General features: G+C 58.8%; 1 protein-coding gene across 6 annotated transcripts in view; it reads right to left on the bottom strand.

The window, feature by feature from the left end:
* Positions 1 to 12: 12 nt before the first annotated feature.
* Positions 13 to 24,285, bottom strand: part of SOX13 (SRY-box transcription factor 13) — a 26,040-nt gene continuing 1,767 nt past the window's right edge. Inside the window, exons 2-17 of one of the 6 annotated variants that reach the window (XR_008825822.1) lie at positions 16,254 to 16,535; positions 13,096 to 13,173; positions 8,189 to 8,390; positions 7,463 to 7,568; positions 7,196 to 7,282; positions 6,284 to 6,456; positions 5,606 to 5,674; positions 5,319 to 5,433; positions 5,157 to 5,239; positions 4,915 to 5,074; positions 4,569 to 4,678; positions 4,343 to 4,439; positions 4,085 to 4,228; positions 2,312 to 2,528; positions 843 to 2,213; positions 13 to 803 (exon numbers count right to left, since the gene is read on the bottom strand). Coding sequence is in view for 4 of the 6 variants with exons in the window: in XM_056361597.1 (XP_056217572.1) it covers positions 1,940 to 2,213; positions 2,312 to 2,528; positions 4,085 to 4,228; positions 4,343 to 4,439; positions 4,569 to 4,678; positions 4,915 to 5,074; positions 5,157 to 5,239; positions 5,319 to 5,433; positions 5,606 to 5,674; positions 6,284 to 6,456; positions 7,196 to 7,282; positions 7,463 to 7,568; positions 8,189 to 8,390; positions 13,096 to 13,133 (1,875 nt within the window). In the remaining 2 variants the exon portion in view is untranslated. Of the gene's footprint in view, positions 2,214 to 2,311; positions 2,529 to 4,084; positions 4,229 to 4,342; positions 4,440 to 4,568; positions 4,679 to 4,914; positions 5,075 to 5,156; positions 5,240 to 5,318; positions 5,434 to 5,605; positions 5,675 to 6,283; positions 6,457 to 7,195; positions 7,283 to 7,462; positions 7,569 to 8,188; positions 8,391 to 13,095; positions 13,174 to 16,253; positions 16,536 to 24,285 lie in introns of all 6 variants that reach the window. The other 5 variants (XR_008825823.1, XM_056361597.1, XM_056361599.1 and 2 more) reach the window with 5 other exon arrangements.

The following is a 24,285-nucleotide window of genomic DNA, read 5'->3' as shown; positions in this document are numbered from 1 at the left end:
CAGACCCAGATCTCTGCTCCAAAAAGTCATCTTTATTGTGCCAAGGGGTGGGGGGGCAATTGTAAACAAGTATGTGAAATATACAGGTTAAGTTACTCATCGTCTTATTAACAAAATAAAGCTCTATCTATATTTACAGTCTTAAAAAAAAAAAAAAAAAAAAAAAAAAAGAGGAAGAGCTGCATCTTTGTCGGGCACATCTGCTTCCAGCCCCCTCTGCAGCACAGCTCATCCCACCCTAGGAGCCGGACCCCTTCCCCAGAGACCCCAGCCCCAGCAGCACAGGGAGGGGGAATAAATAAAGCACTGACAAAGGGCAAGAGAGGAGAGAGGTGTTTGCTGGGCGGGCGAGGAGGCAGGATGCTCCCTTGGATAAACAAGGTCCTGCCGGCAGCCCCGCAGGGTGCAGGGGAGCAGCACCGGGGCCCCGATGCTGCAGAGCCACCGCTCCGGCCCCCCACCCTGGGGCTGGGGCCATGGGTCCGCTGCAAAGCCCCCACTGCAGGGCTCGTCCCCTCGCTGCAGCCGGGAGCCTGGGCAGCTGCGGCTCCTCCTGCACCCCCAGCAAGGTCCCAGGGTGCCAGGCTGGAGGCCAGGGGTGGCTGTAGCCAGAGCTGCCGGGCCTGTTTCTGGCTACAGCCACAGGGCGGTGCACGGACACCGTGCATGCACAGCCGGACACCGTGCACGCACAGCCGGACACTGTGCGTGCACAGCCGGACACTGTGCACAGCCGGACACCGTGCACACACAGCCGGACACCGTGCACGCACAGCCGGACACTGTGCGTGCACAGCCGGACACTGTGCACAGCCGGACACGGTGCACGCACAGCCGGACACCGTGCACAGCCGGACACCGTGCACACACAGCCAGACACCGTGCACAGCCGGACACTGCACATGCACAACTGGACACCATGCACAGCTGGACACCATGCACAGCTGGACACCATGCACCGCTGGACACCGCGCATGCCAAGCCACGCTGTACCCCAAACACCCCCAGGCTGGGCTCTGACCGGAGCAAAGTATTTTTTTTTTTTTTTTTTAATTTTTTTTTTTTTTAATGGCTGCTGTTTTTCTCTCCCTCTGTGTTTTTCACGAAGCAGATCACAGGTGGAGCCTGCGGCTTGCAGAGCCGGGGTGCAGGAGGGAGAGGTGCCCAGGGATGGATGGGGCACATCCTGGCAGGGGCCAGGGTAACGGTGCAGCTGGGGAGCAGCCACCCGCTTTATTTACAAAGTGGGCCAGAGCTGTCAGGAGCGTCAAGAGCTCCACGGAGCCCTTGGCTGGTACTCGGGTCAGGCGAGAGCTAGAAATGGCTCCATGGGAATTTGCTGGCAGGGTCTAAAGACCAAGTGGGAAACACGGCAAGGAGGTCAGACTGGCCTGAGTGAGGGACAAGCGTGTCCCCATCCCCTGTCGCCAGCGGTGGGGGGATGGCAGCTGCTGCAGGTGAGGCTCTCTTCAAGAGCCCCACCAGTGCTGGAGGGCTGGGAGATGCTCTGGAGGTTTCCCCACACCCTGATCTCCTCAGGTCCCTCCCAGGGGGCCACGAGTGGGTGACAGCTCAGCAGCCGTGGCACCCACACCCCCAGACCAGGTGGCCTCAGCTCCCCACAGCTCTGCTGCCGGAGCAAGACCGAGCCAGCCCTCCGCAGCTTGCCCAGCGGGGTTGGCACCTCCCGGCCATCGCCCCATGCAGCACCCGTGGCCACTTGTCACCCCCCCTGGGGAGCACCCCACCGAAATGCCGGGTGCCTGCCTTCGTGGGACCCGTTGGCAGGCAGGCAGCGAGTCCCGCCTGCCAGGGTAGCAGCTCTCCTTCACTCCCAGCGCAGCCCTTTGGCCAAGTCCCATCCCATCAGGGGATGCTGTGACCTCCTTTTCGGTGGCAGCCAGCCCTGCTGCCCCCACCCACATGCCCCCAGCCGCCCTCAGTCCGTCAGCACCACCAGCTCGCCATCACTCTTGTCCTCACCCTCCGAGTCCTCCTCCTCGCTGTAGCGGTACATCTCACCGTCGGCCACCGAGTGCCCATCATCGCCGCCATCACCCTCCTTGAGGCTGCGCGTGTTGACGATGACGGGCATGCTGGGGTCCATGCTGCGGGGCAGGTAGTGCTCCATCAGGGGGGACGTCAGCTGCATGCCCACCGGCCGCTGGTACAGCACATCGGAGGAGGCGGGGGGCATCTGGCTGCCCTGGGGCCTGTGGGACAGGGGATGCAATTGTTGGGGTGTCAAGGTGCTCCTCGGGTGCACCTTGGGGTGTCAAGCCCCCCCGGATGGGAGGAAGGGGCGCGTTACCCTATCAAGTAGCCCTGCCTGGCGTCCTGCCGCCGGTTCCTCATCAGTGCCTTGTACTCGCCCACGCGCAGCCGCTTCCCCTCCACGATGCAGGTGCGTTTGGGTCGGGGCTTGTACTTATAGTCGGGGTATTTCTCCAGGTGCTGCCTGCTCAGCCGGGCTTGCTCCTCGTAGTAGGGCTGCTTCTCCTGGTTTGTCATGGACTTCCACCGGGAGCCTGCGCAGAGAGGAGCCACGGGGCACACTTACACCCTGCTTGCTGCGACGAAACCCACACCGGCTGCCATCTGCCATAGCCAGTGCAAGAGCTGATGAATGCTCATGCCACCCCCTGTGCAAACAGCACCTAAACTGGCACGCAGCTGGTGAGAGCGGCTGCACCAGTGGGAGCCCCGTGCCGCAGAGGGAAGCCAGCCCTCCCGGCACACCAGGAACAGGTCCCCAACCCTGACCTCCCCCAGCCACCTCTCAGGTCATGATTTTTGATCCTCTCCAAGGTATGGTGAGCAGGTGCTGCAGCTAAAACAGGCTGTGCTGGCATGTGACTCATATTCCCCCACCGGCTGACCTTTATTGTCACCGCTGCCAGCACCCTGGGCAGGAGGGCAAAGCAGGGCACAGCACAAAGGCTGCTGGGCTCAGAGAGGGGCTCACGACCAGGGTCAGCTCAGCACCTGGCAGGGCTACAGCTGAACCAGTGTCCAGTTTGGGAGAGAGAAGGACAAGCTGGAGATGCTTGGAGATCCTCAGCATCCTTGGAGATGCTCAACAGCCAACAGGATACAGCCCTGAGCATCCTGATGGGACTATGGAGTTAGCTGGGCTTTGAGCAGGGCTTTGGGCTGGGGACATCCAGAGACACCCCCCCCAGCACCTAAATCCTCCTCGAAGTCCCTGAGTGCCCCTTTCCTGGGTGTCCTTCACCAGCCAGCATGGCCTAGCTCCCCCAGAAAGCTCCATCTCCCACACCTGCTTCACAAGCCAGGTGGCCCAGGTAAACTGAGGCACAGAAGCATGCCCATGGTGCCAGATGTCCTCCACCGGCTCCTTCCCCACATGCTCAACCCCTTGCACCAGCTCAGACCCTCATTTCCAGGAGCAGGAGGGCACAGAGGAACCAACCCCCCTGCCTGGGTGCGTACCAGCTCTGGACTCATCCATCTGCAGGTATCCACCTGCTAAATTTGTACCCCCCTCAAGCAGCGAGCGGCTCCCTGGTCAGAACCACGTCTGCTATTTAAAGCCATGGACATCTACCGTGACCACATGCAGCTCACTGCAGAGCACCCGCTCCCAGCCCCCCGGTCACGAGAGGCAAGCAGAACATGCCCACGTGCTCCTTCAAAGGGAAAAGCTTGGCAGTTGTTTTGGGTTTTTTCTTTAATGAGCAGAGCTGCTAAAACAAGTCCGTGGCAAAGCGAGGTGCAGGTGGCAGAGGTAACCCACGGTGTGGCTACACAGGGCTCGCTGGTGACTGCACCGCTCACTTTTAATAGCCACGTGGCCATGGGGTAGGGCTGGTGTGACTGAGAGCTGCACCAGGGCTGCTGCCATCAGGGAGGGTATGGGATGTTGGCTGGACGCAGCACACACTGCTACGGGGACCTCCAGGAGTGATGCTGCAGCAGGGGTAGCATCATCCTGGCAGGCATCACCCATATGTGGGCGGCTGAGGGCAAGCGGAGCAAGCAGCTGGACGGAGTTTGTGTCCCCACACCAAGGATGCGGGGGGGGGTCCTGCCCCAGCCCCCCGCCACCATCCCCATCACTCACCCAGGATCTTGCTGATGCTGGAGTTGTGCATGTCTGGGAAAGCCTGCAAAATCTTCCTCCTCTCGTCCTTCGCCCACACCATGAAGGCGTTCATGGGCCGCTTGATGTGGTTGTTGTTCCTGGACTCGGGGAAGTGCCGTGAGCCTGTGAGGGGAACCCCAGTGAGGTCAGGAGCCAGAGGAAGGAGCAAATGGGTGTGTGTGGGGGGGTGTGTGTGGGGGTGTGTGTCACACCGCGATGCTCTCGGCCCATCCTTACCGTCCATCTCACAGGTCAACAGAGCCTCATCCAGCCGGTGGGCAGGAGTCTCCTCCATCCTCTCCTTCACTGGGGAAGAATCAATCCCGGCATGGTCCTGTGGAAGAGCGGAGAGTCAGGACCCAGCTCCAAGCCATGGAGCCTGCTTGCAGACGGACACCAGCTCTGGCTGCCTACAGTGGGGTCAGCCAGGGGGACGGTGACCACCCGGGGGGGCATCCCTCACCTTGCGGTAGGGGTTGCTCAGCGATCCTTCCATGGCTCCGCTGTGGCCGTGCAGCAGCTGCCGCGCGTCCTGGATGGCTTTGGTGATGGCATCGCCTTCACCCAGGAACCCTGGCAGGACAGTGGCACGAACCCCCATCAGCACCATCTCCAGCACCCTGCAGCACCCCCATCCCACCCTAGCAATCACAACCGCATGCCCCAAGGGGGTGGCACAGAGTGGCAAGTGCCCACTCAGGCCACTCCTGGGAGGAGGGACCCCAGGGAGCAGGGATGTCCCCTGTCTCTGGGAGGTGGCCAGGGGAGGGCACGGGGCCATCCATCAGTGAAGGCACTTGGAAACTCACCCAGAGGCAGGTTGGATGGGCTGGTCTGCAGGTCCCTGGTAGCTCCGTGACTCGGCGTGAGGGACTGGCAGCTGCTCATCTTCAAACTGGGTGAGCTGGAGGCACTGGGGAGGTCGGAACCTTTGGGTTTGGCCGTCAGGTTCAGCGGCTGCGAGGTCTCCTGTGGTGGAGAGGAGCGGGGGATGAAGCGCAGCCCCCCCAGCACCCCAGCCTGGGGGGATGGAGGTGCTTTGGGGCTGTACCTGCATCTGGAGGTGGCCTGAGCCAGCGGGTCTCTTCAGCGTGGGAGGAGGGGGGCTGTGCAGCAGCTGCACCGGGTAATCCACTGCGGGGAGCAGAGGGAGAGGGGTTGGGGGACGAGGCCACCCCACAGGGCTGGGGCAGTCCCGGGGGACCCCGCTCACCTGGCTTGCAGGGGATGGGCTGGATAGGCAGAGCTAACTGGGAGTCGGGAGTGACAGGGAGAGGCTGGTGGCTGGGGGTGAAGGCAGGAATCATGACGTAGGGCATGTTGACCTGCTGGAGGGAAGATGGGGAAAGAAGCAGAGAGAGCAGATAACCGCTGTGGGACACTGCAGGCAGCTGCCATCCCCTCGCCTGGCCCGGGGAGGGGACACAAGCCCGGTACGTGACGAGGCTGCAATTATCCAGCACGGGAAGGGGGACATGAGGAGGTGTCCCCTGCCTTTACCTGGATCTGTTGCTGCAGCAGGTTGATTTTGTGCTGCTGCTGGATGAGCTGCTGCTGCTGCTTGGCGATCTGGCAGAGGGGAGGCAGCGGGGCTCAGCGGCATCCACAGCAGTGCCGAGCTGGCCCCGGTGGGGTTACAGCCCAGCACAAGTTGCCCAACATCAGCAAAAGGGAGGCAAGGGGTCTGCAGAGGGTCCCGAGGGCTGGGGCGGGGCGGGGGGGGGCTGAGGTACCCCTGAGCCATCTCGAGGGGCACAGGGAGAGAAATGGGCTGGGAGGGATGGCGTCACTCCTACCCCAGGGTATGCCAGGGCGGGTCACCCCTGCCCTTAGCACCGCATGGGCCACCCGAGAGGAAAAATAGGTGTTTAAAGAGCAAAGAGAGCACAGTCAGGAAAGACCCAGTGTGATTTAATTACTCTGAGTGCAGTTCCGACCTCCTTTGGCCCTTGTCCTCCCAGCACCAAGGAGCGAGATGGGGGTCTTTGGGATGGGCACAGAAAACAGGAGGGTTTCTGGGCAGAGAAGTCCTACTGCCCCCAACACCAAAGCCACCCCACCACCACTCCCAGGGGAACCCTATCGTGGTCAGCAGATCCCAAAGGGAGCCCTGAAGGGATGGATGGTCCCTGGCAAATGTTTCCCCCAAGCAGGCTGCCCAAGGGGACCCGAGCCCACCTGCTCTTGCTGCTGCCGCGCCAGCTCCATCTGCTGCTGCTGCTTCTCAAAGAGCATCGTGGCCATGTTCTTCTGCTCCGAGTGGGCCGTCAGGAGCTGGTCCCGCAGCGTGGACAGCTGGTTGATCATGACAAGTAACTGGAGCTCCTTCTCTGCCAGGCTCTCCTGGGTTCCTGGAAGAAGCCAAGTGGCTGTGGGTCAGGGGCTTGGGCAGGGTGAACAGCACCACCACCACTGCTGGGTGCCGGTGGGCAATGTGTGGCCAGGGATGGCTAATGTGCGGGGGGCATAAAGACCCTCGTGTGCTGAACCATTCCCTGAACCAGCACCTGTTTCAGAACATGCTCAGGTGCTTCAAGAGGTTCATATGGTAGTTAGCTGACATGGAAGAGGTGCAAGGGGATGGACTGTGCAGGTAGACACCCTCATGTTAATCACACAGTGTGCAAAAACTGAGTCATGCAAAGGACTTAACCTACTTAGAATTGGTTACATGTTTTCATATAAAGAGGAAAAGGCATGTGCCAAGTGAAGCTCTTCCCCTTATTGCCAAGCATCATGTCCATGTTCAAGACTTGAGAAGAGACTTGAACCATCTAAAAAAATACTTGCAATTCATTCCTTTGCTTTAGATAAAACCAAACTTCTTTTTCCTTGACTTTCCTCTTAAAAATTATCAAACTGCAGTCAGAGGCAAGCTTTCATCAGGGATCTTCACACACACACCCCCCCCCAAAAAAAAGCAAATGAATATTTTGGTTGAAAAAGGTACAAATCCCTATTAACTGCATGCACTCGCAGGCACATCTCCCTCCTGTGAAGGTGGGCAACGCCGTGTTCCCAGCCCAGGCTGCCCAGGCACAGGGTGTGGGAGGGAGGACGGTGGAGGGAGGTGGTGGTGGGAGACCTCACCCTTCACTTCCTTGGTCTCAGCAGCATTTTGGCCCAGCAGCCGCTCCTTCCAGTCGCTGGACAGTAACTTCTCGATGGTCGGCATCACTGTCCGCAACAGCAGGATCCAGGGTCGGCAGAGAGAGGAGAGCCAGGTGAGCACAGCCCAAGGCTCTGCACCATGGCACGGGGTGGCTCGTCCCATCCCGCAGCTTTGCAAAATTACTGAGGGGCTCAAAATGAGCTGGGGGGGGCAGTCCCAAGAGGCCACTTGGAAACATTTCTTACCCTCCTTCAAGTTCCTGTTGAAGTCCAGCTTCTCCTGGCCACTGACAGCCGGCTCGAAGGCAGAGCGCCTGGGCTCCAGCACATCGTTGGTGGGCGAGCGGGACTCCTGCGACAGACACAGCATTACTTGGTACTTCTCCCATGGATGGGGACATCCCCACGTCTCCAGGTAGGAGATGCTGGGCCGGTGGGATGCTCAGAGCAGCCCTGCCCAGCTGCCTGCTGGACCACACTCTGGCAGGCACACCCCACCCAGCCCAGCTGGAGAGCATCTCTGCTCTTTGTGCCACAAACACTCATTTGCTGGAAGTTTCTACTGTTTATTTAGGCTGCCCAGCTTCCCTGAGCCCCGTCCCTCCTGGGAGGCAGCACAGGGAGCAGGAGGGCTAAGGCTGCTGGTCTGGGGGAAAGAAAACCCAAGAGCAATTAAAAAGGGAGGCTGAAGGGATGGAGCACGTCTGGAGGTGGCCGCAGGGAGCTCCAAGCCGAAGGCGAAGCACTCAAATCCCAGGGCTGACCCGAGAGCATCACCGACAGCCAGAAAGCCTTGGGGGAGCCTCAAGTTTCAACTTTGTTTCCTCGGAATGAGGAATAGCCACCCGGGAAAACAACCACCCGCTCTGCCAAGGGATGGACCCCACGTCCAGAGTGGGGATGGCCGCAATGGTCTGCCAGCCCAGCAGGACCCCAGCCAGGAGCAGTGCTGGTCACAGCCATGGGACCCACCTGCGGCAGGGCCTGGGGGTCACTGCCCTCCCTCGGCGGTGGCCCCGGTGGGTCGTTAGGACGGGGCTCGGTGCTGGGAGCAGCCCCCGGCAAGGACTCGTAGCCACCCTCCTTCTTCTCCTCCGTCTTGATGGTGCAGTTCACCATGCTGCCCGCTCCATCGAGCTCCAGGTGGGGAGAAACGGGGCTCCTCATGGACATCCTACGGGACGGCAGGGCTGTCAGTAGAGCCATGGGGCACCCCCCCCGCCACGGGCACCCCTTTTCCCAGCCTGGCCCCACACTAGGGTGTCCTGTGCTGCTGTTTTTTCCGGGGAAATGGTCTTGCTTTTTGCCATGGCTTGGCAAAGCTGAGCTCTTGTTCCTGGTTTCCTGAGCTCAGGTTTTTGCAGATCTGGGGCTAAATAGGCAGAATACTCCAGGGGAACCAGCCCTTCACACACTGGGCTGTGAAGGGAATGGAGCAACAAAGCAAAACCCTAGAGAAAGTGACCTAGAGGCATGGGATTTAGGGGCAACATGAGCATGTGCCTTCACGCTTCATCCAGCAGCCTGGCAGGGAGCAACCCAAAGTTCACCACCACAGAGCCCTGTGCCAGACCCAAGCCAGCCCCCCAGGGGTCCCCGGCTCTGGGCTCACGAGCTGCCCCCCCTGCACCACCCCAGGAGCCGTGCCTAGAAAGCTGGCAGGGCCAGCAGGCAGGTTTCCCACTCCAACGGGAAATGGAAATCCTGGCTCCACTGAACAATGGCTGGGACAGCTACCAGAATCGCTCCTCCGGGAGTCCCGGGCACGGCACGGACCTGGGACCGGTCGAGCCCCAGCCGGGGCAAGGGGCTGGTCCTGGGAAATGGCTCTTCCCAGCTTCACCAGCCTGGCCACGGGTGCTGGTCCAACACCCAGAGCTGCCAGCTGCTCGGCCAGGCGCTGCCGAAGTGACCGAGCTGTTAGGGGGGGACCAGCCGTATAACCCCAGGGCACCCCAAGCGTGGCCAGAGCTGGGATTTTCAGTGGGATCTGCCCCAACCCACGTGTCACATCCATGTCCCTTGCAAAGCCCCAGCTCCTGGCAGCCTTCTCGGGGCCACCAAGCCTCACGCTGCACAGCAAAAACAGGAACAAATATTACCCTCCCGAAACTCGCCTTTCAGGGAGGAATAATGGGAAAAGGAGGCCGTTAAGGAAGGGATTTACAGTGGTGGCTGCCAGGAGCTGGGAGGTGGGACCACAGGGGCTGCTGAGGTGGGAAGGGGTCGTGGTGGGATGGTGAGAGCATCCTGCCCAGGCTCTGGCATCGCACAACCAAGACCCCCATGCTCTGCTCCCTCTCGCCTCCCCACACCCCGATGGTTCATCCGGACCCCCCCAAATCAGGTTTGGGGGTGTGAGCTGGGGGGGGGGGGGGGGGGGGGGCAGCAATTACATAACAAACAAAGCCCAGTTCAAGCTGCGAATTAATCAAACGGCTGAAAATAAAACCTTCCTCTCAGGAACTTCAAACAAAAGAAACGAAAACAACAAGGCCGGCTGGGTAATGAAAAGCCAGGGCTGTGAATAGGGGACAAAAGGAAGTGGAACAATAGGGTGTTGGACAAAAGCAATAAAGTAAAGGGAAGTGTGACAGCTCCACAATAGGGCACTGTGCGCGCCAGCCTTTCTGATCTTAGCGGGGCTTTTTTTAATCTCAGTTCCCTTGCCCTCCACTGAACAAACCAGCACACTCGCCGGGCCGGCGTCGGCATCGCCCGGTATCTGCTGCATCCTGCGGCACCACCCGCGTCGCCCCTTCCTGCCCCCGGCTCACCTTGGGCAGCCCAGCGGCAGGGAGGGCAACCCGGGCACCCGAAAAACCCATCGCCTGCCTCCGGCGTGCCTCGGCCGGCGAGGCAGCGGACACGCTTGGCAGCCAGCGGGATGCCGTGCCCACGGCTCTGCCAGCTCCAGCGACCCGCCGAGGTGGGATCAGCCTGGCGAGGCTGCCCCACAGCCCCCTGTGCTACAGGTGGGGAAACTGAGGCACAAACGCACGGTGGCTGCAGCACCTGGGCGCTTTCCCAACTGGGGACCTGTGGGGGTGGGGGTGCAGCCGCTCCCTCCTTCCAGCCTTTTGGGGTTTTTAAAGGCATAAAGAAACCCCTGCTCAGTGCATCCCTGCCACAGGTCTGCCCTTCCTCCCTGGAAGGGAGCACCTTCCACCTGGGTGCCTAGGCAATGGGGCAGCAGCAGCAATGCTGCAGCACGGAGCGATGCCTTCGATGCCTTCGGTTTGGGACACGCACAGAAGCAACGTCCCACTCCTCCGGGCAGGTCACATTTCTATTGTATTTAACCTCCTGGTGCCACTGGAAGTTTACTCTTAAAATGGGGCCAGTACTTTAATAGGGGCCTGTTTGAAAGGAGCCTCATTGTGGATTTATTATACGGTCTGCCGAACAGAAAAAAAAAAATAAAAAGAGATAAGAAAAAGGAGAAAACGGCGCCGTTATCTTGTTACAGGGCTGGTTCCTGCGGCAGCCCTGTGCTGTGGGCTCAGGTGCTGGGCTCTGGGGCTGCCTGTGGCAGACAATAGGGATGGGAACAATTGCCTTGGCACGGGCAGTGTAACAGATCTTCCTCTCCTTTAATGTTCCCAATTTATCGAAGGGCGGAGAGGAAGGGAGAGAACAGCATTGGGATGCAAAGTACCAGACTGGAGGACCAAAATGGACCTGCCGAGGAGCAACGAGTCCTTGGCTGCTTGAGTCCTTGGCTGCTTCTTCCCGGCACAGCATTTGGGGGGGGGGGGGTGTGTGTGCTCATCCCACAAGCACCAAAGCCCTAAAGTGCCCGTACGGCGCAGCATCAGCGGGCTCACCTTGCCTCCAAATTCCAGCCCAGCCAGTTCCAAGGGCTGAGATTTTCGGGATGGTGACAGCTTTTCTTTCTCCATTCGTACCCCCAAACGGCACGTCCTGCAATTCTCCCTGTGCCTGTGCCACCCTTCCTGCCCGCCAGCCGATCCTATCTGCCCCGTTTGTGTTTCAGAACAGCTCAAAAGGCTGGGGGGGCCGAGGCGCCAGCGAGCCCCCACCCTGCCCGGCACTGCAGCAGCTCGGGGAGCACCAGCAAAATGCCAAGACCCCCCCACCTTGGCATCCGGACCCTCTTCCCGGTTGTTCGTGCAGGCTTTGGCTTTGCAGGGGAGGGTGCTGCCGGCATCTCCCCACCAGCACGAAGCAGCAAGGGGAAGAAAAATGGAAAAGCTGCCTGGCAAAGGTGGGGTGCCAGCTGGACCAGGCTTTCTGCCCACAGCAGATCCCGCCTGCGGCCGTAAGGAAAGGGGTCCTGCTCGCAGGGCGGCTGGAGGGGGAGGCCGGCAGGCGAGACTTCCCGAGGGAAGGGGAGGTGTGTGCCCGCCGCTCGGGCAGGGCCAAAGCTGGCGCAGACGTTACATGAAACCCAAACTCTCTGCAAAAATACCGGAGGGTGCAGAAAGCAACAAACACACAAATTCTCCCGCACTGCCGGGATGTGAGGAAGAGCCGCGGCGCTGCTCAGCTTGGGGCAGCGGCACAGCCACCTTCACCAGTCCTGGGAGAGGCTGCGAGTTGGGGGATGATCCCACATCCCTGCCCCATGCTGCAATACGCCTGCCTCGGGGCTAATCCTGCCCCTCGACTTGAGCAGATCCCACCCCAGGGGACAGCAAAGGGCTCCTGCAGAAGGGGGACCAGGGAGAGCAGCAAGCAGCTGGCTGGGGGGGCTGGGCTGCCCACATTTTCAGGCTGACCTTGCCCCCACCTGCCCATCAGGTTGACTGGGGCAGGAGGGGAGGCTCTAGGGTTTTTTCTTTTCCTCCCTCTCCCCAGTTACAGCAGAAAGCTATCCCTTCACAGGTTACGGCAGACTCTTCCCTTCAGGAGCCCAGCGTGGTACCCAGTCATCCCACACCAAATCCACCCATCCCGAGCACGACACAACCATTTGCATCCTGCCACCACGGCCCAGGTAACCAACCCAGCCAGGAGACAAACACACAGGGCAAAAACCCGTGGGGGAAGCAGCATACGAGCAAACACAGCAACGCCGACGAGAGCCAGGGTGGCGCGACACCACCGCTGTGCACGCACCAGCCACGTGCAGCATTCGCAGCCTCCAGCGCTCCCGCGAGAGAGAGGGCAGAGGAAAAAATAAGACACACACGGACGTTTTCTTCTTACAAGCAGGGCCCAAGGAATCCCGGCCGGCCACCGGGATAGACAATAGCCCATCTCCTGCCAGATGAGCGGGCCGCTTTCCTGCCAGACTTGGAATGTCCTTTTGGGGCCATTTCCAACCGTTTCCGCCCGGCGTGCCTTCACACATAAAAGAATGGATGGCTTCCTCCGCCGTGCCCGGGCAGGGATGGTCAGGGATGGCCGAGGCAAATGGCCCCGGCTGGGGGAAGTTCACGGGGCTGCCAGCCCTCCCTGGGGATGCGGAGCATCCCGTGACGGTGGGTTATTCCCTGGGAAGGCGGCTGCGGGGGATGCGGGCTCTGCCAGCCCCAGCCGTGGATGGATGGGGACCGCCAGCACACCGGCTACACGCTGTAGGTGAAACGGGGCGGGAAGTGTAAGACCCCTGGGGTTTACTCCTCCTGAAAAAGCAGGTTTTAAACCCAAAAGGTGTCTAGATGCTGAATGCATCCAGCCCCAGAAATGCTGCCGCCATGCGAGAGCCACGGCTCGTGTCCCTGAGGGACAGCACTGCTCGGAGCGGCGGCATTCACGGGACACGTGTTCCCCCGCCAGGCTGTGTCACAGGCGTGCACCCACCCGTGCTGCCCCACAAACCAGGGTGCTGCAGCAACGGAAACGCTCTGCATTTGGGGGTGTGCAACCCAACGCTTTACGCGTCCTCAAATGCCACGTTTTCAACATCTTACCTGTCAGCGGTGCTCCCACGGAAAGCCACAACCTCCATCTGCCCAGAAGGCTGCCGACAGCTCAGGGTGCCGGAAAAGCTGCAAAATCAACGCCGAGAAGGGAGATCTTTGGCAGGCGGGGGGGGGATTTCGGGACGGTAACGCCCCAGGGGTCAGAGGGGCAGCACTAAGCGCCCAGCAAGCACAGAACTGGGCAGCAGGCTGGCACCTGCGTGCTAAGACCTGCCATGGGCAGGATGATGCCCACGTGAGCTCAGGCACGTCCTGCCCAGCAGTAGCCGATGGCTGCTTCACCATCCCAGAGCCCCCCCAAGACCCCAACTGCCCTTCTCCATCCTGGCAAGACCCAGGGTCCCATGGGAAAAGCTCTGGCGTCAGCAGGAGCTGGGATTTCCCACTGTCCACACAAAACAGACCGGTCTTTGTCCAACCTCCATCCACCAGCAGTACCCTGAAGGCAATTTCGCTCCCCTCGAAGGATAATGGACTCCGGAAACAACTCTACGGGGTCAGAGCAAGACTGATGCTCCGGTGAGAGCATCGGCATCACAGAACGTCCTGGGAATGGCCGGCGCAGCAAGAAGCAGAGGGTCACCCTTCTGCATGCCCCCAGGTGCCCTCTGTCCCCTCTGACGTCCCCCATGGGGGGCTATCTCCCCCTTGGAAGGGTTCCCGTTGCCTCAGCACAGCCACACCACAGCTCTTTGGAGGTGCGGGGTGGGGGGGGAGCATCAACTCTCCATTTACTAAGATGAAAAGCAGCAACACAGGTCTCTTATTACGGCACGGCACTTGGAAGATTTAACCCTAAAGCAATTACAACCAGCTAGCATAGCATTTACTAATTCTATCCAAAAAAAAAAAGCCAACCTGCCTTCCTCAAAGGCCTCCGGGCCATATCCAGGACCGCTAATGAAATGCATATCTCTCTGATGCATGCTAGCAGAGAAGCCCTTCAGAGGTTCAGGGGGAAATCAAATCAATCCTGCTATTCAAAACTTGAGGCGAGAGAGAAAACAGCCTGTATTAATCACTAAACTCACTTAAGCGAACACTTGGGCGAGAGGGAGAAAAAGATGAATTCTCAGGCTGTGGCAGGGGGAAGAAGAGGAGCTGGGGTGTTTCACAGGAGGGGTGCATGTCCCCCAGCGCCTCCGTGCACCAGTAGATTCCAGCTCTGTCTCAGGGAATCGGCCGACGGCTCGTACGAGCACCAGGCTACAGCAGCTCGAGTCCTTAGGGAGCAGCTCTGCCCTCAGAGACTCAGCTTTATAAATCCCGTGGAATAATCCCCCTTGCCAAAATCCACCTCACCCCCACGGAGCTTGTGCCCTGCCCCTGCCCCCTCCCCGTGGGTCAGAGGGACTGGTTGGACCCGAGGAGGCAGTGATGGAGCCGGGTGGGATGCTCTGGCTGGGAACTGGGAAAACAAAGCCTCTCGTGATAACGGTGAGACAAGCACAACAGGTTCCCTGGGGGTACAGGGGTCCATTTGACACAGCCCAGCACATGTTTTAACTGGGCCACGGCCCAGCACCCTGATGCCTCCCCCCCCCTCTTACCAACAACTTCCAGCTCACCGCTAACTCTGGTTTCACAGTGCTGCTGAGGGGGGGTTTATCACCTTGCTCTGGTTTCTTATGAGATGGCAGAGGGACACACACTGCAAACACTTTCCTGTCGTGGTGTAAAGGATTACTCAACTGCTCCCCACCCGTCCCGGCCCCAGCACGAGGGCTTTGCTGGGGCCCCCCCTCCCCTGCCTCTACAACCCAAAATCCAGGGATGCTGCCTCCCAGGAGCCTGGCTGCATTAGGATGCAGACAAAAACCACCCAGCAGTTTTATAACTACCCAAATAATGAAACCAAATACAAAGAGGCAGTCAGATCCTTCCCTGGATGTAAACTGGCACAGGTCCACCACCTTCACAGCCACGACCCAAACACATTTTTCCTTTACTGGGATGAGTGACAGGATGGTTTTAAGTAGGGGAAAAATTAAACTGAACCTCAGGTGGAACTTCCTGGCCGCGAGATTTATTAGACTGGGAATGATCTCATCAGGGAAGCAGAGGAAACTCCGTCGTGCTGGAATTATTTAAAACCGTGCAAAGCCCGGAGGAAGAAGGCGCGGGAACAATCCCAGCGACAGCCCACGTGATGGCCGGGGACTGCGCTGGTCATTCCCGTTTCCTGGCCTCAAGACTAGACAGTCTGCGGGACGATTTGGTTGTTTTCTTCCACTCAATAACACCTATCAATAAGGAAAAAACTCCTTGCACCATCTCTGGCTTCGCAGGCAGATGGATTTCTTCTCCAGGGAAGGTTACATGGTTGAAATCATCTTTAAGAAAAGGCCTGGCACCTGGGGAGGAGGGGGGGTGGGGGTGGCAGGCGGGGGCAGTGGGAGAAGGGGGTGCTGAGCAGAGGCGAGCACCTCGCTGGGGTCTGAGCGGCGGCAGGGGCAGCCGGGGAGAAGGGCTGAGAGAAGAAACTCCCCTTCCCTGCAGGTCTAAATGCTCCAGGGAAAAGCACAAACCCCAAAACCTTAATATTTTTAGAGATGCCCTTCTTACTGCACCCCTCTCCTCCGCCCTTCCTATCTCTCCCTGCATTACAAGCCAATGAGACGCAGAAATATCACTCTACATTAACAAGGGAAGGTGCAGGGGAAGCGCAAGGAGGGAGGCACTCTGAAGGATGGGTATTTACTCCTTTCTTTTTTTCTGCATCAGGAATAATTCCTAAAACAAGTTTCCCCCTTTGCGCAAAGCCTTGCCTGGATGCAAAAAACCAGCAGCAAAACCTGCCTGGCTCATGGGTGCTGAGCCTTTACACCCAGCACCTGGGGTGGCTGGATTGGGGCCATGGTCCCACTGATGACAGTCCCTGGGATGATGGGTGGCACAGGGAGCTGCCAGGTCCCTGGGACCCAGCAGAGGTCCTTGGGGCTGCTCCCAAACCCCCTCCCACCACCCCAGCACAGGCATCGCCTGGTCCCATCTCCTCACTCCCCCAGTTTTAATCAATTTGCATCAAACAATCAATTATGGGAACGAAATCTTAAAAATCAGCAAACCCAGAGTAAACCAGGAAAGATCCACCTCCGTAGTGGGAGGCCAGCAGATCCCGGAGGAGAAGGATGGGGACAACTCACCCAGCCCCAGCGGGATGGCGCGGCGATGTCGGCACGGCACGGCACGGCAAGGGAGCGCGGTTAGCACATCTCCCTCCTTTTCTTCACAGTTTCTGTCCTCCCCTCACCCAAAAGCAGCCCTCAGGCTTATCGGGGAGGCCAATCTCGGTGTCGTTTTTTGTGTAATTTCACTCGCTCAGCGTTTCCAGGCAAAGCGGAGGGCACGTTTGACTCGGCTGCTTCGTAAACAATACTTTCCTATCGCATGACGGAGGGGTGAAGACATCTGACCCTTTTCCTCTCCTGCTTAGAAAGAAAAAAAAGACACGGGGCTCACCCACCTCGACCATGATCCGCCCAGTGCCTCCCAGGCTGGGGCTGCAGGGAGGGCAGCACTTTCTGAACCCTTTTTCCACACACCATGCCACAGGGCACCCATGGGTGAGGTCTGTGGCACAAGGGGACCTGGTGCTATTTCAGCACGGCCCCACAGCCCATCCCACGGCATCCCACGGCATCAGCTGGTGTCTGTTACCCCTTACCCTCACTGAACTTCTCGTGGCATTTTACACTTTCCACTACTGTCATTATTTTTCCAACCACCCCCAGGCTTTGCGGGGGCTTCCACTTGTGCCAGGCAATCCCATCTTTGCACTCCTGTTTTCCTGGGTGAGCTGATTGCATATGCGAGCACCAAAAGGATGCTCTCACACACGGCAGCAGCCAAAAATCAGGGGGCCATGCTTCCATGCACAGCGCCCTGCAGCTGGCAGCACCCCAGAAACCTTCAGGGTCCCCTTGCTCAGGATCCTGAGGTGCAGCAAACACGTCCTTACGCCCGAGCTGTCGCAGGCTTGGACACGGAGGGACAAAGGCTCTGTGGAGCCACTTCACCCTCCCCAGCTGCTGCCCAAACTCCCCCAGCTGCTGGGGCCGCCTGACATTCCAGCAACAGATATATTCTCGCTGGTGTGACGGGAATCTGCCCCACAAGCCATCCGGGGCCATCATCAACCTCCCTCTGAAAGAAAAGGCAGCCTGAAGGACGAGGGCTCAGTGCCAGTAGCTGTCCATCACCTACCCCAAACCATCACACCTGTGTTAATGGCAACCCTGACTCCGCTCCTGCTGTGCTTCAGCTTGGCAAAGTCACGGCCGGCCGCGTCTGCATGAAGACCCTCAAGGAAAAAGCTTTTGGCCTGACTTCTCCCCCTTACTGGTGTCAACTGCAGTCACTTTGATGGTGTTACCCCTGATGTAAGGTGCAGATTCGGGCTCCTGTGTCCATGGCTTGGGAGGATGCTCATCGCCCCGTTGCTGTGTGCCCTGCAGGTCAGCCAGAGCATCCTGCAGCAGCAGCAGCACCGGGGCTCGCACCCGGCATCGCCTCGCGGGCCGGCAGTGACATTAACGGGGCAGCACTCACATTTGCGAGACAGAAACGGCAAGAGGGAGCAGGGGGTCTGGCTCACGCCGTTCTCATCGCTACCGTTATTTCAGCTCAGGGAGAGACCTTGGCCTCTGGGGGGTAGGGGTCGCCCCACCACCCGTCCCGCTGCAGGACCCAAGGATCCAGCAGCAGAGACCCTCCAAACCATGAGCATCCCGCAAGGCTGCGTTCACACCTCACCCCTCCTCTCCCCTCTTGCTTTGGAGAAACTAAAACCCATGAAATCCCGGTTGCGCGGCACCTCCTGGCTGGGCTCCTCTCCTCTGGGGGAGCAGAGAGATTTGGGAACAAGCTTTTACTGGCCCGCCGAGATAGTTTTCATTACACAACAAAACCACAGCACAGACGAGGCCCGAGGCGCTGCAGCAAGGAGCTGTCAGCCCTCCCCCTCTGCACATGGGTATCCGACTGCCCCCAGGAGCCCGGGGCTCCCTGCATCCCACCCCACGCGCTAGCACATAAGGGGCTCTCTGTGCCCGCTGGCACCTGTGTGTGCATCCCCCCAGCTGCACCCCAATTTCCCCTGGGGTCCCTGAGCCTGCTGCCTGCAGCGAGGGGCTTTGGCAGCTCGTGCCTCCACGTGCCGCATCCTGTGCCGCTCACCACTTGTGTGCCGGGGGGGTGGCTCTGGGCAGCGTGGGGAGGACAAGAGGGACCAGAGGCGTTTCACGCCGCCCTGGCAAAGTCACACGTGGCTGCTGGGACCATGCAGCTGCCGGGCTGTCGGCGCTCAGAGCCCTGCGGGGACGGCTCAGCCCCACTTTGCCCCCCTAAATGAAGGAAGGAGGAGGGCTGCAAGGGACCGTGGGGCTGTGGTTTGCAGCCCAAGGTGCTCACAGGCAGAGCTGGCTTCAATTACTAGCAGGGCTCCTGCTGCCTGCTCCCCTGGGCTGTGCCACTTACACCAAAAGCCACAGCCAGAACCCAGCCACCTATACCAGCTTTACTTGAAAACACACACACGCACCAACACACACCCCCCTGCAAAAATGTGTTCCCCAGCCCAGTTCCCAGGATGGACCCACAGACCCCGGGCAAGGCAGCGGGAAGGATGGGGCACGGGAAGCCCAGAGGCCAGCGTTGCACCTGGAGACCCAGATGACAGCCTGAGAGCCTCAGAGAAATGTAAATACTGCCCTGCCTCTGCCCACACTGCAGCCTGGCCAGGTCTGGATGGGTTCCTCCAGCCTGCCCAGGCACCGATGGGTCCCTCCTGGCTGCCCGGGCACCGATGGGTCCCTCCAGCCTGCCCAGGCATAGCCCTGGGGACCTCCCTCAAATCAACCCTCCAGCTCCTGCATCACAGCAAGAAAAATGAGCAGGAAAGATCCTGAGCAGCCACCTCTCCCGCTCGGGAATTCACCTGCAGAGCTGCCCATGGGCAGCAGCACCCACACAGGGCCACGCAGCACAGACTGGCGAGGATGACCCTGCCTGTCCCTGCCCATAAATCCCCTCCTGCAGACAGGCACACTCGTGTGCAAGCCTCTGCCCCAGGGGACTGGCTTTCCGGCTGGGCGTGCAAGGTAGAACAATAGGGCCAAGCCCTCTATTGTTCCAGACGAAAGATAAGCGGGGCTCTGGCATTCCCCTGCGCCCCGGTGGGCAGGCAGCAGGCAGCAGGCAGGCAGCAGGCAGGGCTGCCACCCTGGGCCAGGGCACTGGGGCTTCTAAACCCATCCCCCAGCAGCTCACTTGTAGCAGGCGAACCAGAGGGGCTGCTGGCAGGGGTGACCCTCCTGCCCAGCTGGGAGCTTGCACTCCCGTGCACAGCTCATCCCCGCAGCCACACTCGCTCTGCCCCATCCCAGCTCCCTCTGCCCCATCCCAGCTCTGTATGGTCCCCAGTTTCTGCTGCAGTGGTCTCAGGCACCCACGTGTCCCCAGTGCCAGGACACTGGGGATGAGCAGTGCGCTCAGCCTCTTTACAGACCTGGGTCCTGTACTGTCCCCACTCCAAGCTGCTTCTCTCTGCATCCCGCAGGGACACACTGGGACAAAGCACCCTGCAGCCATGTGGTGGTGGCAGGAGGGACGTGGGCTGCCCAGCACTGGGGACGGGGCTCCCCAGTGGCCTCGCCAGCCGGTGTGGGGAGCAGAGCGGGTGTGCGAGCGCAGGACAGTTGGGCTCTGCGCACCCCGGCACATCCGCTGCCATCCAACCCACACCACCCCCCAGCTCAGCTTTTTCAAACAAGTGGTTTTCCAGGCTCTGAACAAAGCTGCAAACCGGAGCCACGCTGTGCTACCAACACCCAGCCAGAACAAGGGAGGAAGACTATGGGGGATGAAGGCTGCTCACTGCAAACCCACACCCACCCAGGCACCCACGCAAGACAACACTGGAGGTGACCGCAATGGGCGCCGAATACAGCAGCATGAAGCCTCGTCTCTGCTGGGAGATGCCACCGCTCCCTCCCCGCAGCACTGCCAGATGGGGTCTGCTGGCATCCGCCGGCACGCCTGGCCCTGGCATCCCACCACCACGTCGCCTGGCCACGCTCGGCCCTGCCAGCCCTGCTGAATCGGACAGATTGACTTTTATGTCCAAAGAATTTTGATTTCTGGCTCTCGCCTGGCCACAGCGTGGGCCCCGGTGGCAGGGGAAGGCGGCAGCCCCAGCACCGTGGCGGCGGCAGAAGCTGCTGCGTGGTGCCGGCAATGCCACCGGGTATTTCTATCTACCTGCTTCTTACATCTCTTCCTCCTCCTGTTCGGCTCTGGCTCAGCCCAGCTTGCGATAACCCCATTTTCACGGGCAAAGAGGATCAAATACCCCCACTGGGCTTGCTGCTGCCCCACGTTCTTTTAATTCTCTTTGCTATATTTAATCTATAATCTTATCCTCTTTCCACCCAACAGACAGAACCGCCATGAGCTGCCTTCACCAGGCAGAGTCAAAAAATAATAACTCAGGCCAGCAGATTTTGGCCGGGGCTAGTGGGTGCTCACAGGGGTCTTCCAGGCGGTTTTAATGATGAGCCACATTATCTCGTTCCTCTCTGATAAGGCACCCGGGGGTACGTGGGGGGAGGCTGCCCGGCCTCTGCAGCCACCAGACTGCATCTTTTATAACGGTCACATGCCTCCAGCAGGCCTGGGTGGTAATGGAGCATTAAATTATGGAGAGGCAGAATTTCAAATATTTCAGATCCATCTCCCAATTTGCATTCTCCAGCTGAAGGGCTGCAAGCAGGAGCGGGACAAGGAGGCAGGGAAGGGAGCTTCTCTCCAGTACAATGTTCACAGAAGTAGCTTTCGCCTTGAAAAACAACACGTTTGAGCTAAAAGCAGCTGCAGAGACATTTGGGGTCCAAGGTGCTGGCAGCGTGCTTGGAGGCGAAGGGAACAAGGCTGCTTAAGTGCCCCTAATGCTATCCTTCCACTTCCACCATGTGCTCCAGCGCACTTGTATAAATGCTTTGTTGAGGCAGATTCAGCCGCTGCATCCCCTACTCATATTTTTTTACTGACCCATCCAAGCGGCTGGGGTGTTTCTGACACGAGCCAGGGTCCCCAGCCTTGCCCCCCCGCATCTCGCCAGCCAGCGCTGAGCTGGTGGGACTGGGCAGACCAAGGGCCCTTGTTCAGGGCTGGAGCGGTTCCAGCTTGGGACATGTGGTCCTGGAGCAGGTGGACACGGGGTGGGAGGGAGGGAGGGAGAGCTTCCAAGCAGCAGAAAATTTTCCAAAAGTTGATGCCTCGGACGCTGCCAACTTTCCTTGTGCTGGCAGCGGCAGCGCTGGAGGAGCCCACGCACTTCTCAGCCGTGCACAAGCAGCACCCAGCCATGAGGAGCTCCAGCAGCAGGGGAGCAGATTTCACTCCTGAAGTTACTTCCCAAAAGGCACAGGATGGGGTAACAGCACCGAGATATTTTCCAGCAGACCTGTCAGAAGCTGCACTAATTTATTTCCCTTTTGCCTGTTTTTTACCGGGTTAAAACAGGCTGGAAATTAGTGATGCGTCACGCAAAACTTTTGAGTGGCCCAAATCTTCCTCCCTGCAGCGCAACGAAACCAAAACCTCCACAAAGTTTGTGAAAAAGAAAGCAGCAGAGCCTAGGACAGCCCAGCCCTGGCTGGTCAGGGGTTGCCGTGATGCTGTGAGGGACCCCCCAGCCAGGGAACACCCGACCCCGGAGCTGCCCATCTTTTTGGGCTCTCCTCCATCACCCCACTGCCAGCCCAGGCTGCTGTCAGACGCACAAAACCAGGCAGCTTTGACCCACCAAGTATTTTTTAGCCGAGGGAAAATGAGGTGGTGCACTTGGCAGTGCTGGGTTAACAGCTGGCCTCAATGATCTTAAAGGTCTTTTCCAACCTAAACAATTCTATGATTTTAAAATCTTTCGTCACTGGTCCTCAGTTCGTAGCGATGCTATGTTCAGCAGCACGGCCGCAGGAGAGAACAAAAGAGGCGAGCCGGCTTTCCCCACAGCATCGCCGGCTGTAGGTAGCAACTGCCCTGCCTGCGAAAGGATTTTTTTTATTATTTTTTCCCCAATAAATGCATTTCTTTAGGAAAACACACAGCATGCATTTCATGAGCACAGCTGGGAACTTCTAGGGTGAAAAAACAGAGCACAGCTGTACTGGCAGCGCATCCCTACAATCGGTCGCAGCCGCCTGTTAAAGGTTGTTGCTTCTGCAATAAAAGCTTTTCTGACTTCTGCAATTACACGTGCACGCACAAAGCTGGCCCAACACAAAACCGTGGTAAGTGTTTACAATGGGATAAAGCTGGAGCAAGCAGGAACGTGGCTTCGCGGCGGACAGACAAAGCAGGGCTCACCGCGCTCCGTGCCGGCTCATGTGGGACACAAGCGGCCACGGGCCATGGGCTTACAGGCTGTCCTGCTGCTCTGCCAGCCCCAAGGGTCCCCCATCCACTGGGCCTGCAGTGAGGAACCCCCAAAAGCAGAGCCACCAGCACCGCCGCGACGCCAGCCCGCCGGCACCACACCAAAATCCTTTAAAGTTTGTTTGGTTTTGTCTTACGCCAGGGAACGGGCAGGGTGCCTGAGCAGCCACGGCTGTGCCGAGCACACCGGAGGGCTGGGGACAGCGGAGGTGACCAGGCAGTGAGCCATGTGTCCCATCCCACCCCATCCCACAGGGATGCACTCCACCACCCCACCTGCCCACCAGCAAACTTCCAACACCTGAAGCACCAGCCCGCTGCACCCCGAGGATGCTCGGAGCAGGGGACACAGCCCGGCCCCGCGCCCCAACTCGCCTGCGGCACTCTGCGACCCCGGGAGCAGCCAACACGCAGCCCTCCACCCTGTACCCCCAAACCTGCCCTAAATGCTCACCTGGGGGGTGCAAAGCACGCTGCTCCCAGGTCCCACACCCTTTGCCACCGTCCCCCGAGCTGCTCGGCCCCAGCGAGTCTCGGGGCAGCACTCGGGCAAGCGCCCTGGGGAGCCCACCAGCAAGTAACAAATGTAAAAATAAACCCACTGAAAGATTAGATTTACTGTGCTTCTGTGTTCCCTGCACGGAGAGAAAAACCCTTCCTCTGCATCCCATCAATGAAATTAAAACCCCTCCAGCACATAACAAGTTTATGAGCTGCTTCATCTCCCCCAGGCCTCAGCGTGCCAGGGCACAGCTCCCCCCGCACCCCCATGGAAAATGGACATTTCGGCAGGGAGACAAAAAGTCCAGTTATTCCCCCCAGGGCATCTCGCACCCCAGCTGGAACAAACTTTGCTCAACAGAAGGACTTTCCGGGGGGGGGGATGGTTTGGGTGCTTGGATTTGGCCGCGATTTAAAAAACAACACAAGCACAACGGAGGAGATGAGCTGCCCGATGGCACGAAGAGCTTCGCATCAGAGAGGGAAAAGGATTCTTAAAAATTTGGGATCTCTGCTTCTACCTATTACTGTGTTCCAAAGGGATTTCACCTCCTGCGTGAGATGCCAGACCAGATGCCAAGGGCAAGCCCCCAGCCCTGCAGGAGGGCAGCCCCCTCAGCCGCCCTGCCAGTCGTGAGCAAACCAAATAAGCAGCATGAAAGGGAGATACTGGTAAAAATGTGTCACTCGCAAATGATTTAGAAAACTGTCTTTAGCCTGCCCACGTTTGTCAAAGGACAGCAGCTATTTTTAACACAAAGCCTCTGAAATCGCAGGCTTTCAGAAAAAAAAAAAAAAAGAAAAAAGAAAAAAAAAGTACTGTATCAGTGTCAACAGAATGGATTCTCTACAAAATTAAATTGAACTAAAAGGAAATTGCATGAATTACAAACACGAGTTATTGGCTCAATAGGAGAGTAACTGAGTGATATTATCTGGTCTGTGCTATGGAGAAAATCACATTAGCTGAGCTAATGGTCCTTTTTCACTCCTAAAATCTATTACTCCAGATTTGCTTTGGAAGTCAAGTGTTTTCCATGCTGAAGGTACTTCACAAGATGTAACTGAGACTTGAACAATATGCAGCCACAGTCTGTAATTTTTCCTGGGCAGCATCCCTCACTGGCACCGAAACCCCTGGAAATCATTAGGCGGAGGTGGAAAGAAGCAAAGCTTTGTATTTATTTGCGCATTTGACATGAAAACCTCTGCTTTACAGCTCCCTGAGTGCTGCATCTC

The sequence above is a fragment of the Falco biarmicus genome, chromosome 16 (genome assembly GCF_023638135.1).
Source record: "Falco biarmicus isolate bFalBia1 chromosome 16, bFalBia1.pri, whole genome shotgun sequence".
Classification (NCBI taxonomy): Eukaryota; Metazoa; Chordata; class Aves; order Falconiformes; family Falconidae; genus Falco; species Falco biarmicus.
The sequence above is the reverse complement of the archived record's forward strand: the minus strand, read 5'-3'. Positions and strand labels throughout refer to the sequence as shown.